Source organism: Penicillium bovifimosum, assembly GCF_028826915.1.
Source record: "Penicillium bovifimosum strain IBT 22155 chromosome Unknown utg000006l_segment0_segment0, whole genome shotgun sequence".
Taxonomy (NCBI): Eukaryota; Fungi; Ascomycota; class Eurotiomycetes; order Eurotiales; family Aspergillaceae; genus Penicillium; species Penicillium bovifimosum.
The window spans coordinates 235,451-250,335 of NW_026622715.1; the positions used below are offsets into that span (position 1 = coordinate 235,451).

The 14,885-nt window shown below is 52.3% G+C and overlaps 1 protein-coding gene across 1 annotated transcript; it reads right to left on the reverse strand.

The window, feature by feature from the left end:
• Positions 1-46: 46 nt before the first annotated feature.
• On the reverse strand, positions 47-14,848 carry N7515_007722 (AAA family ATPase midasin; the record flags this gene model as incomplete). The annotated part of the gene is made up of 2 exons (XM_056668466.1): positions 47-6,865; positions 6,917-14,848. The coding sequence occupies 2 exons, from the start codon at positions 14,846-14,848 to the stop codon at positions 47-49; spliced, it is 14,751 nt and encodes a 4,916-aa protein (XP_056518296.1).
• Positions 14,849-14,885: the final 37 nt, after the last annotated feature.

The window sequence follows — 14,885 nt, forward strand, 5'->3', positions numbered from 1 at the left end:
AATAACTCCAAATAGACAAACCCAACACCTTTTATTTTAGATCGCATCAAGAAGACACGTCCACAACTTCAGCGAACCACTGCTTCAGCGCAGTAGCCAACACAGAGGGCAACTCCCTTACATCACGAACAACGAGATAGTAAGGGAAGGGGAAGTGCTCGAGATAACGCTTCATCTTAAGCTTCATCTCACCACCGGAATCCGGATCAGCCTCAAAGCTAGCCTGCGAGAGGTCCAGGATCGAGCTTCCCTTAACAGCATCGACAATAATAAAGACCACCATGATACGCTCCTCAAGCGCCTGTCTTACAAGACGGCGAATAGTATCATGATCCTCACAGATACCGTCAGAGATAATCAGCTGAAGCTGCCAGAGATCAGCCGAGCCAGCACCAGGCGAGCGCTTCCAGCGAGCCTCACGGAAGAGAGCGATCGAGTCAGCGATCAGCTTGCGCACATTGGTGCCGGTCTGCTGGTAGCTGAAATGCTGGAAGACCTGGGAGCCAGCCTCGGAGGAGAAGGGCTTTCCGAATTCGTGGGCGACGCGGACGTGTTCCTCGTTGCCGAAGCCGAGGACGCACAGATCGCCTGCTTCCAGCATGCTCAGGGACTTGGCGACGAGAGCCAGGGTCTCGAAGGCGAGCTGGCCACTGCCGCTTTCCAGCATGGACTTGCTGTCGTCGACGGCGAGCATGATCTGGTAGTTGCGCTTGGAGGGGATGGAGCGACGCATCCAGATTTTGTCGCGCTTGTACTGGGATGCGATGTAGGGGATGATGCGCTTGATGTTCAGACGCTTTCCGGTACGGAAGTCGCCGCGTAGTTTGGTGGCCATTGTTGGGGCGAGGATCAGGCGCAGTTGTTCGGTTAGGGAGAGGGAGAGATCGTTGGTTGCGGACTCGTAGTGCGACCAGAGACGGCGGGCTTCGTCTTGTGGGGTCAAGGGGGGAAGTGAGGAGGAGAGGTGGATTGCTGCGAGTTGGGAGTCGACTGCGTCGAGTTCCTCGTTCAGTTCTTCCGTGCCTTGTGCCTCGTCTGTGCGCTCATGGGATGATTGGCCGCCGGGGATGAAAGCGCCGACAGACTCGCCATCGGCGGGAAGCGGCTCGCGGTCGATTTGCATCTCATCTTCAAGCTGGTTGTCCACGGCGTCTTGCTGCTCGTCGGACACATCTGGGAGAACGTCGTTTTCACCAGGCTTGATGTCGGATTCCACACCCTTGCTTTGGTCGAGGGCTTGCGTCTGATCCTCGTTGGCTTGTCCAAGGGCCTGGGTGTCAGCGGCATCGTCGTCGTCCTTGAGATGCTCGAACTCTGCATCCGCCATATCGGTGTCTTCGGCCATAGGCTGGGAGTCTTCTTCCTCTTGGGAGGGGTTGAGGATCTCCTTCTGTCGTCGGTGCCATTGCTCGAGAATATCGCCGAGTTTCTTGAATGCCTGCATTTGAGGCTCGTCTTCTCCGTTGTCTTCACCACCACCTGCATCCCGACTGGGCTTGCTCTCTTCGCTCTCCTTGGCGGCCCCTGCCGGTTGGTCGACTTCGGCACTGGGATCAGTCGAGCCACTCTCCTGCTGAGCGTCACCTGAAGCACCCTTTTCCTCATTCTGGTCTTGTTCGGCCCCAAGTCCTCCGGTGACAGCGTCGCTGGGAGCGACATTGTCACCTGCAGCTTCGTTCTCATCCCGTTGTGCCAGGAAATCATCGTGCTCAGGCTCCTCAGGCTCCTCTCCGCCAGCTTCCTCCTCCTCCTCTGCACCAGCTTCACCTTCATTGGTCTCCTCGGCATCATCGGCCATCTCTTCATCTTCGTCACCTGGCACTTGATCTTCGGGTGCTGCCTCGGCCTCTTCTTCGCCGACATTCTCATCACCGTCTTCGACCTTTCCTTCTTCTTCAGGAGCAGGGCCGAATTCATCATCGACATCATCGATTCCTTCCTCTTCATCTTCACCATTGTCATCCTTGCCGTCGTCACCATCGAGTTGCATTTCCTCGGGGAGTTCCAGCGTCTCTTCCTCCTTGGCTTGGGGATCGGTGACTTCCATTTCCTCACGGCCAATTGCCTCACCCTCGTCTTCGGGTGCCTCCTCATCTTCAGTTTCTTCCTCCTCCTCTCCTTCCTTTTGTTTTTCTTCACCCTTCTCGCCATCCTTGTCACCCTTCTCTTCCTGCGCCGCAGCTTGTTGCTCGGCCTGCGATTCACCCTTGCCTTCTTGGTTCTCGGTGTCTTTCTGCTCATCATCATTCTCACCGTCCCAGAGTTTCTCATCAACAGCTCCTGGGTCGAGATCATCAACGCTTCCAGTCTCTTCATCAATATCATCGTTGTTTTCCTCGTCACTTTCATCATTCTCCTCCTCATCCCCGTCCTGTCGCTCTTCGGTCTCGCCTTCCAAATCTTCCTGATCCATGTTGACAGCATCCTTGGAGTCATCCATCTCATCATCACCATCCTCTTTCTTGTTCTCTTGCTGCGCGAGCTCGGAAAGATCTTCATCATCACCAACGTCTTTGCTGATGTCTTCCGCACCTTCGCCTTCACCAAGACCCGTTCCACCTTCCATCTTACCCTCCTTGCCGTCATCTTGGGATGCTTCAGCAGGACTGCAGAATCCTTCGGAGGCAACTTGGTTGAAAGTCTTGGTCAGAATGTAAGATGTCTTACAGATCTCGCGATGCACGGCGATAAATCGATCAGCCAGATCCCGACAGATCTGGTAGTATCTGTTGGCGATGGGCAGGATACTGGTGATTAGCGCGGCAGCGACCGAGATGCCGCCAGAGGAGTGGTCTTGAAGGAGGTACAACGAGTCAAGGACAGTTTCCAATGCGGTAGTGATCTCGGTGAGATGAACAGCCTTGATTCCGCGAGAGAAGAACTCATCACTCCTCGACAGCAATCCATCGTAAGTGATAGCGGAGGGCACATCCTTGAGCTGCTGAAGACCAATGAGCATTTTGTCTATAGCAGTCAAAAGGCTACTATCGAAGGCTTGGATAGACAAGCTGCCTTCATCATTGATCTCCTCGAGAGCACTGGTGTCTGTTTTGACCCAAGGTGTGATCTGATCCAATGCGAAGGAAAGATCAGGGCGGGCCTGACTCCACTTCTGCAGATCAGCAGCTAATTCGTCGAGCGACGACCGTGTCTGCTGCGCAATCTCGTGGTGGGCCTTGGACACGATTCTGGTAGGAAGCGCGGGAAGATCTTCGTGCAACTTGCGCAGCCTGTCAAAGGATGTCTTCTTGGCACGCAACTGTTCCACAAGTTCGGAGGCATCAACTCCTGAGAACTTGGAATGCACTCCAACGATCATCGCAGCCAACCCAAGGATAGGAGCCAGCCAGGCCACGACTCTAGCCAGGTTGGTTCGCTCCTCCGGAGCGGAAGCATGGTCTTGCGACGCAGAATCAGAAGCCGCGGTCCAAAGATTCTGCACTTTGTCAAGCGTAGACTTCAACTTGCCCAACCCTGTGAGAGCAGGTGAAATGACACCTCTCTGGCGACGAACAGTGAAAAGGAGATGCTCAATAGAACCCATACTCCTGAAGACCTCGACATTGCTGAGCTCCTCTGAGTAGTTGCGAGAGGCAAGGCGGGTCTTGGGCAGAAGATCCAAAAGTCTGTGGAAGTACCAATCGGCACTCTGGACTGCAGTTGAGGTGGCAGCACCAGCCTCAAAGGCGGCGCTAGTAGCAAGAACCTGCGGGACGGTTGCTTGAGTTTCGATCACGCTCGTTCCAGCATTACGCTTCAAGCCCATCTCGTACAGCTGCTTCAGTGTCTCAGCATACAGACGACGCTTCTGGGACTTGAGGTGTTGAACGTCGCCCTTGTTATCTTCGTTCAGAACCTTGGGTGTCTTGGCCTTGAACTCATTCATGCTTTCGATGACAGACACGATGAAGCTATCAAGGTCCTTGGCGATGTCGAACTCGGCTGGGATTGCGGTATACAGATTCATCATGTTGTTGGCTGTTCCATCCGGTTTCTGGAATCTCAGCGCTCTGGTAGACCACAAGTTCTTCTTCTTTTGGCAGATGGCCATTGCCTCGGGGAATGTGGCAGTGGGACGGACGGGCTCTGCTTGAGATATCGAAGTGACCTCCTCGGTGCTTTCTGGGAGACCCGATTCAAGAACTGATTGGGCTGGCTGACCAAGGGCAGCACGGTACTTTCGAACCAGCTTGAACAACTTGACATGGGATCTTCTGGCACTTTCCTTGAGAGCCACGATGTTAACGTCTTTCCAGCTAGCTAGTTGGATCTGCTCCTTGATGTCCTTTTCAAGGGTGGATCGCTTCTCCGTTAGGTACTTGTCCACTCCAGGCTGGAAGGGTCCGTAGTGGTGGAGGAAGTTGTCCAAGGCAGAGACAAGCTGCTTAAGACTGGGGTAATCTTTGGCGAAAACCTCAAGCAAAGCTTGGAAGTTGGCAACAAGCTGTAGGCGGCGAGCAAATTGGCCCATAGTCGTAGACTTGAAGAACTGCTCCAAGGTCGAAACCAAATGTTGGATGTGTTCACTCATGTCCTTTTCGCCTGCCTGTACCATCATAATGGGGGCGCCGACAAGCGCTTCGTAGGCGATGAACCACCAAGCACCCACTTCGTCCTCGCATCGCTCTTTCTCGAGATCCAAGAGCTTGGCCCAAGTTGACAGCTCAAGACGGCGCCAGCTGATGAGAATGCTTGTGATCTCATCGTAGACGGTAGCGGCTGAGTATTCTCTGCTTGCGACAGTCTGCCACTCATGTACGAACGAATGAAGCTTTTCAACCTTGGTCATGAACTTGGCAACAGGTTCAGTGTGCTTGAACTGAAGAATTTCCAAGCAGCATTGAATGACATCAGCGAGAACGGCATGTTCAGGCCAGGCCGTTTGGATCTGAACGAACCGGGCCTGAACAGATAGCGTGAGAGCGACCAGCTTCCTTGCCTCTCCGAGGTTAGAATCGGTGTAGAAGTTGTAGTTCTTCTTCCGATCGTCAGTTCCCTCGCCGATGGAATCATCGAGCAGGAGCAGGACTGCAGGGAGATGGCTTTGGGGTGAGATTGGCGAGAATGAAGACTTGCTTTCAGACCAGATCGAGCCCAAGAGATGTCCTGATTGCTTGACGAATGTGGTCAACGCGGTTCCAGTGCACTCCTTTGACAGGATCTTTGCATGAAGTGAAGCAAGGCGAATGGAGATGCTCTTGGGGTCAATGCGCTCGATCCAATCAACGCCCCCTGTGTCTTCGGCTGAGCCTTCATCAAAGGTAGGGAAAAGTTCATTTAGTTCAGCTTCGTTGACTTCCTCTTCTTCTTCCCAGGATCCCTTGAAGCGGTAGAGCTCTCCTTTCTCGGCTTCCTGTTCCCGATCTTCCTCGAGCTTGGTCTTCCAGAGTTGATGGAAGTCGGCGAAAATGCGAAGAAGGATACCTCGGCCAGCCTTTGTTTCCAGGATAGTGGGATCAGCGTCCTTCGCCGCCCAGAGGGCAGATAGTTCTTGAAGACGCATTTCATTTGCATTTCTCAGGGTGCCTGGAGGCTTCTCGTCATTGTGAGTAAGCACGGGGTGAACAATGCCGCCTAAGAATGGCGTGCGCTCGCTCAAAGTCATGATATCAGGGATATCGCCGGACTGTTCTGGCTGGCTGGAGGTCAAGAGAACTCCAAGGTCCAAGAGCTGCAAGAAACGGACGACAGGCACAGTGATATCATCGTAAGACCTGTAATGGGCACTGAGACGGTTGCTCAATTGTTTGATGTTATTACGCAAGAGCTGAATCATATCTTGGCTTTCTCGCGAATGTTGAGCAGACCGGACCATTTGCTCTGGATCCCTCTTCAGCACAGAGTTGATCAAATTGATGAACTCGCCCTGCAAGAGACTCAGCTGGGACTGCTGAGGCCGATTGACGAGTGAAGGGGGCGGAGCGTCACCCAAATCGCGAATCTCAGCCATCAAAAGTTCAGACCGGAGGTTGGAAGCCTGGCCAGTGAAAGTTTTCTCGAACTCAAGGATTGCGTTACACTTGGTCATGAATTCTGCATGGCGTTGATTGTGACGCTTAAGCTGAACAACGAGGCCGAGGGATGGATCAAATGTCTTGTCAGGCACGAACAGCCGCAGAAGAATAACTGCCAGCTGCACCGCTGCAAGTCCAGTATCCCGAATGCTCTGCTGCTGGCTTGATGACTGCGCCTGCAGTGACGAAACAAGAGCCGGCAGAGCCTGTTCGGCGAGAGGCTTGAGGAAGTGAGCACTTCCTAGGGTTTGATCCAGTTCAACCTTGGTAGACGGCTCGTCAACGCAAGGATTCCCGGCCTGGATTGCCTGCAGAACGGAGATGAGATGCTCTGCCGAACGCGGCTCGAAGAACTCCCGATGGCAACCAACCAGCTCGGCTGTGAGTTTCGCGATGGTACGTCGAAGGACGATGGACTGATCTGTTGCGATCTGTTGACTGCTCAGGGTAATAGCCTTGGAGAGAGCCTGTTTCTCTGCCTCAAGCATATCCATCTGACCTAATTTTGTATTGGTGATCGCTGCCAGCCTATCAAGTAGCGACAGAGAGACGGTGCCTCCGGTAGCAAATGCAGAACCTGATTTGCTTGACGAACCCGCAAATAGCGAGAGTCTGTGCAGGGCATTTGGGACATCGTTCTGGAAGTTCGAAGCGTCCAATGGACGAGCCGTACGACCAGCAAGAAGTGGCATGACCGTCTGAATGACTGTATCATTGACTGGCTTCTGGAAGAATGAGGATATGTCGTGGTACTGGCACAGAGCTTCGAAGTCATCGGCAAAGTATGGGTACTCAATTGACTCTGAGCGACGGACTGCATGGGAGAGCTCAGCCACGGTTTGTTTGATACCCTATTGATAGTTAGCATCTATAAGTTTGATAGCAGATCAAGACAAAATTACCTGAACAAGTGCGTCCCCATCGGCGCCATCTAAGAGGATGAATCGCTGAGCATCAATCAATGAGTCGCGCACGCGACTTAATTGAGACAGTTCCACGCGGGTCTGCAAAGCCAAAGTTGTGAATTCGAGGACAGTTGACTCCAATTCAATCAAAGAATCCAACTGCTTCTGAGAGACAGGAGTGACATGTCTCCAGGAATCCCAGATCCTTTGCATGCTGAGGCCGGTCGTCAAAGCCCAGCCTTCCTGGAAACGATCCAGGGCTTGCGAGAGAGCGACCTGTAGCGGCTGGAGCAAAGGCGAAGAATCGGCCAACGACCCGCAAATCCTGCGGCCCATCTGGAGGTAGACTTGGAACTCTCCTTCGTCAACCTGGCTCACCTCCGTGGCTCTGAAAATATCCCAGCATAGGCAGGTCACGGCGCGAAGGGCGGCGATTATCACAGGACCTTGAAGAGAGATTTGATCCAAGGACTGAATGTAATCATACAGAGCCTGGCCACAATCAGACAAAAAGGAAGCAACAGGTTGCGTCGTGTCTTTCATGAGCGCAGGGATCCGTTCGGATGCCAACGAACGCTCCAACCGTGTCATTTGGCTAGGCTTCAACTCCTTTCCAGAAGCGTCGGCTTGTATCAATCCTTGCCTAAGGCGGTGGATCTCAAGTCTCAACTCCTGTAGATAGGCCAGGACCACCAGGCTGGACCTGAATTCCTTGGTTCCTGCGATAGCCAGCAAAGGCTCGTTGATGAGCGGGTGAAGAGGCTGTGACATGCCTCGGATACCAAGGTGAGCCCCTCCGAGAACAATCTCGCCGTTGGTGATTTCAAGAGGCTTCCACTGGTTATTGTCATGGAACAAAGAGGTGTAACGCTGCAGAGGATTGTGGGACTGGGCCTTTCCGCTATTGACCACAGGGTTGTTTGGCGATTGTTGTAGGTAGGACAATTCTGCTGGCGAAAGATGATCCAAGCAAACCTCAACGAACTTTTCATCCTCCATATGCGTTGCCAAATTCCAGATATGGCGAAGGCGATAGAGGAAAGATTCGCAGGTATACGATGGGCCCACGGTAGGTTCAATGTCTTGCAGCTCACTTGGAAGGAAACAGATCTCAGTACAGCGGTTTCGCATGGCACGAGACAATTCACCATTGCGAGGGTCCATAGTTAAGAAGATTCTGAAGTTGGGATGGGGAGTAATGACTCTGGCAGATCCATCCTCCGTCCGTTGCTCATTGAGGATAAGTGTACCGTTCGGCTCCGTCAAAGAATTCAATCGATCAAGGACAGATGGGTTGCACAGATTGGCATTGTCAAGGATTACCCAGTGTCCATGTTGAACGGCCTGAGTAAGGACACCCTCCGTCCACTCAAATCCGACCTTCATCTTGTCAGATTTCTGAATGGCATTCAACAAAGTCTGAGCTCTTTCGAGGTATTGTTGGTAGGCTGGGTCAGAAGAAGACTGGCACAGGCTGGAGAGCAACGGCGTCATGTCTTCCAAAGAGATATATGCAGACTGGAAATGCTCGCAGATGCGAAGGGCGGAAATCACAACATCAGACACATCTCCTGAAGCAAAGCAGTGGATGAGCTGGTTTCGCAAGAAGATCTCAATGTCATGAATAAAGCCAGATACTTCCCTGCGATGATCGATTTGCTCAAATCCACCAATCAGATCCATGGTATCAGTGTCTGCACTCAAGGCGAGTTCCACCAGATTTGCACCGTTGACAGCTGCCAGCTTTCTGATGAGAGTGGTTTTGCCACACCCGGCAGGTCCGACTAGAATGCTTGGCCAGGAGTTGTCAATGCACAGAATAAGTGACTCGACGATGTGAAGGTCCTTGGGGAGAATCCTCATGTTCGGCTCGGCCAAGTGCTGCAAAAGAGGATCACGGGTCAAAACACCTAAGCCAACCTGCAAGTACTCGGGAGTCAGATTGTGGAAGTAACTGTTCGGGCCAGTCTCCGAGTCCGTGAAAACACGGTCATATATTTGGCAGACCAATTTACGATCCTCCGCAGTTCGGAATCGCTGGCTGATGACGACGTCAAGGAAATGCTTGGTCTGGATCTGCAAGTTCCCTCGATCGGCAAGTTGAAGCCATCGCTGGATATCACGCAGGTTAACTTCCCAAGGCCCACCAGTAGCTCCCAAACGACGGTCACGCGTAATCGCTTGGTTCAAGAGGGAGATGAAGTCGACTAGCCTCTCAGTCTGGAGAGAGGGACTACCCGGGAAAAGCCTTGAACAGATAGTTTTCAAGTCATCATCCGTGAAGCTCTCTGCATAGACGACCGTGAACCGATTGACAAAAGATGCGGGAAGACCCTTTCTGCCACCACCCTGGTGGTGAGGATTCTGGGCAGCAAAGAGAACGAAATCAGGGTGTCTTTTGAATGTTTGGTCGAGCTCAGCGATATACACTTGCTGACGATGATCCAAACAGGAGTTGAGACCCTCAAGAACGGACTGCGAAGCCAGATTCATTTCGTCCAGCAAAACCCAGTCACCGCGCTGCATAGCTCGCAGGAACGGCGCGTCACGCCAGGTGAACTGCCCAACATCTCCTCCCTCCACGGGAACATCGGAACCAAACAAATCTGTGAGGTCTGTCTGCTCCGAAAGATTGATTCGAGTGAGAGGCTTGCCAAGAGCTCTGGCCAGAGCAGTCACAAGTGTGGTCTTGCCCACACCTGGACTTCCTTCCATGAGAATAGGCTTGGAGGACTGCAAACCACGAGCAATTCTCACAGAGTTGGCAATTGTGGTTGGGGCATCCATGGTGAACTGGGGATCGGGGTTTGCGGTACCAGCTGTAGGCAGAGCGAATGGCCCAACGCGCAGAACGCCAGGCTCTGCGGAGACAGTAGTGGACTCCCAGTAGATCTTGGAAGCATCGACATTGAACAGTTCGCTTAGCTTGGTGAGGCATGCTTTGCGGTTGCCATCCAGGTCATTGAGAGAGATGGCAAGCATTGCCGCTGGGTTGGCACCTAAGGTGTCAACGAAGACCATCGCGGCACCTTGAATGATAGCGAACTGGATATCGGTGCTCTGGCAGGTGTTGATGAAATCGACCCAGGCAAGAAGATCACGGAGGGAGAGAGAGGTAGTAGAGGTGTTTTGGAAGGTTGTTTTGAACCATTTGGCGAACTGGAGCATAGCTCTCGCCACATTCTCCTCCTTCAGGTTCAATCTCTGTGAGAGAATCGGCAAGATATCCTCATCATCAGACAGTTGAGGCGCCCAGATCTCGGTCATACGATTGCGAAGAGCGGCAGAAAGCTCACGTTTTCCGTAATCACCACCTGGGTTCATGGTGGAAAGGAACTGGAATCCACCATCAGCCACAACCATTGAATCGACAGGGCCTTTCTCTGCAAGAAGAATAGACCTCGCAGGTTCCAAAACACTGTTGAGCCTCTCAAGCACGGAGTCGTCTGCGAGGGAGATCTCGTCGAGAAGGAAGAATTGGCCGGTCTTCATAGCAGTGATCAAACTTCCATCGGACCATTCAAACAGTGCATTGCAACGAATGGCATTCTTCTCAATCTTCTGCAGAAGAGACTGGTCCTTGGCTTGACGCTGCTCAGCAGTCAATGCTGTGAATTCCTGCTTCAACTCATCGAATGACGCGCCGGTTGGTTGGCCGTGAAGGAGCATTTGAAGGTCGTCGACAAGCTGTTTCTCGATGGCCGCCCGGTTTCGGATAGGTCGCTGGGCACCAATCAAGTCGCCAGTTTCCAGATTGACATGTGCATTGACGATGAACAGCTCGCGTCGGAAAGCTTCCGCGATAGCCTGGCAGAGTTGGGTTTTACCGCAACCAGTTTCTCCGACAAGAAGGACTGGCTCGTTGTTCTTGATCGCCTTCGAAACGAGAACGAAGAGACGTCTCATGGCCTTGGTCCACACAACACCTGCGGGAAGCTCACTCATCTGAGGGACATGCTTTTGCAGCTCTGTGGAGCTGTATAGAGTGTCTTCGTCCAGTTTGACCTTCATCACTTCCTCGATCACAGCCTTGACGGCAGCCTTCTCTTGGGGGTTGCGCACACGTTCGCCCAGAAGCATGTAACCGTTGACTGCTAGCTGTTCACGATCATCGGCTTCACGGAGCGCCCATCGGAAAAGATCACGCAAAGTGGCAAAGCTGTTCTTCTGCTCGAAGAGTCGATTGGACTGGCGCAGCAAGGACAGTTTACGGTAGACAGCAACAATGCGCGTGCAGAAGGATGGTGCGATCTGAGAGCGCTCCTTCAGAATGAACTCAAGCTCGCTTTCTGGGATATCATCGAAGTGCAGCTCGAGGAAACGGTTCCTGAAGGCGCGGGACAAAACCTTTCGACCACCATACAGACCAGCGGGGTTTTGTGTCGCGAAGAGCATGAAATTAGGATGCGGGTGAACAACCTCTTGAGTCTCGGGGATAAAAAGCTCACGATTGTCGTCAAGGAGTCGGTTAAGAGCTTCGAGAACATCAGAAGGTGCCAGATTCAGCTCATCCAGCACAATCCAATAACCGTTCCGCAGCGCCTCCACCAACACACCCTCTTGATAACGCAAGCTTCCATCATCCGAGGAGACGTAAGATCCCAAATATTCTTGCAGATCCGTGTGCTCGTGGTTGTTGATGCGGACAAATTTGTTTCCAGATACCTTTGCTAGATACTCGATCATACTTGTCTTTCCAGCTGATGTCGGGCCTTGGAGCAAAACAGGGAATCGTCGAGTTGAGCTTGCTCGAACCAAGTTCTTGAGGTTCTTCTCGATGAATGGGGTGATGATGTAGTGAGGTTGCTCCTCCGGAACCATAGGACCGCGGCGCATCCAGTAATGCTTGAAGTTCACGTATTCATTGCCATCAGTGGGTGCGCGAGGAGTTTGTCCGAGCAAAGCCCTGGAGTTTTTCGCATTGCCGAAGATGTGCATCTCAAGCAAGGGTATCAAAGCTCGCTCTGAGTTTAGGCTAAGTACAGTCAAAAAGCTCATGCTGAAACCCTCGAACATCGCCCTGCGTAGTCCATATACGTGTGCGTGGTCGATGACATAGATCAAAGCACGAACGAGAGTACGGATACTGAAATGGGGTCGTTGCCCAGCTCCATCGGTGAGCTTGTTCTCGTTGCTGAGTTTCTTCGTCACCATGTAAAGCTGTGCGAGGTCTGGCACGGCCCGTTGGTCACTGATCGTCAAATCGCCAAGATATTTCTGGATCAAGGCCAATAGATCATTCAGATCACTGTCGGGTGAGTGCACGTAGAATTCGGTGAATCGAGAGCGAAGACCTGGTGGTAGATCTCTCTTGCCGGCATCTGTGGCAGGGTTCATTGCACCGAAGATACGGAATTCCGGGTGACCAAAGACTCTTTCAACATCACCGGCCTCTGAGAGGAGTACAGACGGCGATCCCTCACTGCCGTGATGCAGAAGACTGGCGATGTTCTCGAGGGTATCAGGAGAAGCCAAATTTACCTCATCCAAGAGAACCCATTCGCCGTTGCGCAAAGCTCTCACAATTTTACCTTGTACGAAAGCAAAGGCAAATTTGGCATCACCTTGTGAAACTTGAGCCTCGAAATCTCCGAGTTGAGTGGCGAAACTTTCCCATCTTTGCCGCAAGTGCTGATATTTGGGAGAATCGAGCTTCCTCTTCTTGGCTGGCTGCTCATCGCCATTCTCAGAATCGACATTTGGGGGGTTGAAAACACCTTTGGCAAGGCGAACGGCCTCATGCCATAAGGTCACCAGCCGGACCCAGTTGGAGGAGGCGGCACTCTTCGATATAGAAGACAAGAACTTCTGGTTCTTTTTGGCCGAGAAAGTCAATTCGAACAGCTGTGTGAACTCATCCAGCATTGGAACTGCCATTGTACGGATGTTGACGGGCTTGAAACCACCCAACAAATCGGTGCTTTCACTCTGCTGTGACAAATTCACTACCGTAAGTTTCTGACGCATCAGAGTCGCAAGATGTTGGATGACCGTTGTCTTTCCGATACCAGTTTCTCCCACAAGCAGAACAGGTTCTGCCATCTGGATCGAGGCTGCAACCTGCTCCATAAGTGACAAGGCCGCTCTGGTGGGAGCAAATCTTGAAGCTGCTGCGGCCAGCTTCAATGCAGATCCGCTCGGTACCTTTATCTTCTGGCAGATTTCTCGGCCAAGAATCAAGCTGTTGTTCTTGTCGGTATATGTGGGAGTGCGTTCTTCTAGACAGTATTGGGCTCGCTGGGGGGAAATCTGAAGCGCTTCAGCCACGACGGCGGCCAGGGTAGTCTGCATTGACTTCTCAGGCAAATACTTGAAAAAAACGTCAACAACGTCGAGGAATATTTCATCCTCGGTGCCTTCTGATGTGGGCTCATAGCCAGTCTTCGCGCCCATGCGTTGAAGACGATTGTGCAGGCGGCTACACAATTTGATCAAATCACGGAAACCCGGGGTACGGCCTTGGGAGCCCTTGATTGCAAGACTTCCATGGAATGCAGAGCATACCCGCCCGTAAACGTTCATGATAGTTGGCACACGAGACTCAAGCAAAGGATACTTCTGCAAGATAACATCACGCATCTCATCCACAGCAAGAGACTTCACCTGTACTCGCTCCCAAAGCCTACTTCCAAGCATTGAGGTGGTAGGTGCGATCTCCTCGCCAGCAATGTTGTATGACGACTTCATAGTTGCGATGATCTTGAAGCCCTGCGCACATTTGATTCGCTCTCTCCGACTGGGGATGGTTAATTCACCCCTCTCGATAATTGGAAGGATGAGACCCATTACTTCAGAGGGGGCACGATCAAGGTCTTCGATCAACACCCAGCGGCCTTCGCGTGCGGCCTTGGTCAATACACCGGGCTGCCAAGAGAAGGATCCAGATGCAGACGAGGTGGCGTACATTCCGAGCAGGCTCTTTGCATCTGTCTGCTCGTTCAAGTGGAGCGTCACCATAGATTCGCCTTGACCCATTGTACCAGCGATGTCGTTAATCAAAGAGGTCTTTCCCGAGTTAGGCAAACCAACTAGCAGGATAGGTTTGAACCCGAGTAATGACCCTGCAATCCGGCGCAAGTTCCCAACAGTGGTCTCGGTCTTGACTACAGACGAAGGGGCCGGGGGCGTGTCCTTCATTCTGGGAACCAAAACTCCGCAAATCTCTGCAGTCTTGGTTGTGAAAGATCCCCCTGTCTTCTCAAACAAGGCCAGAGTTTCACTCGCTGTCCTGCAATGCCTTGTGTCTCTGATAATCTTTCCGAGAGATTCCCATCGTTGCTCTTCCCACAATCCTAGCAGGCGATAATCGATCGTGGTGCCTTCCCACTCTCCTTCAATGGGATCTGTCCCAGTGTTGACGTGGACCATCTTCTCTGTCGCCGCATCCGCCGCATGCATATATAAGGCAAAGCATCTTACAGCAAGGTATCGTGTCACTTGGTCTTGGGATTGGAAGAGGGACTGAAGTTGAAGCGGTGAAACGAGGGGAGAGAACGTTTCGAGATCGAAAGAGAGAAGTCGGAATAAGGCGAGCAGTAGGAGTCTAATGCTAGGTTGGTCCAACTGTAGCAATGTTAATTCCTTCGACACGGCCAGTGCCGCCAAAGGTCCAGTCTGTGATGAGGCATATTGACTGGCAAGCGACCGCAGATGCGGTGCAAATGGTAAGACTTGCGCAAACGCCGCTAATACATGAATGTAGTCGGCATGTAAATCCGATTGAAGCCATCGGGCTGCAAGATCGACAAAAATCGGTTCGTAGAGTCTGAAAATGCTCTCCGTAAATTCGTTGTTTAATGCGCTAAGCGCAAGCGCGTGGAGGTATTGAGTCCCCGATGCAGTCCGAATGAAAGTAGAGATTCCACTCGGCAGCTGCTCGAGCAGCTCGGACTCTGAAAGAGTTCTCTCATAGACCGGCCTCCGATCCATGTTTAATCCGGCCGTATGAGGAACTTTTAAGTGAAGT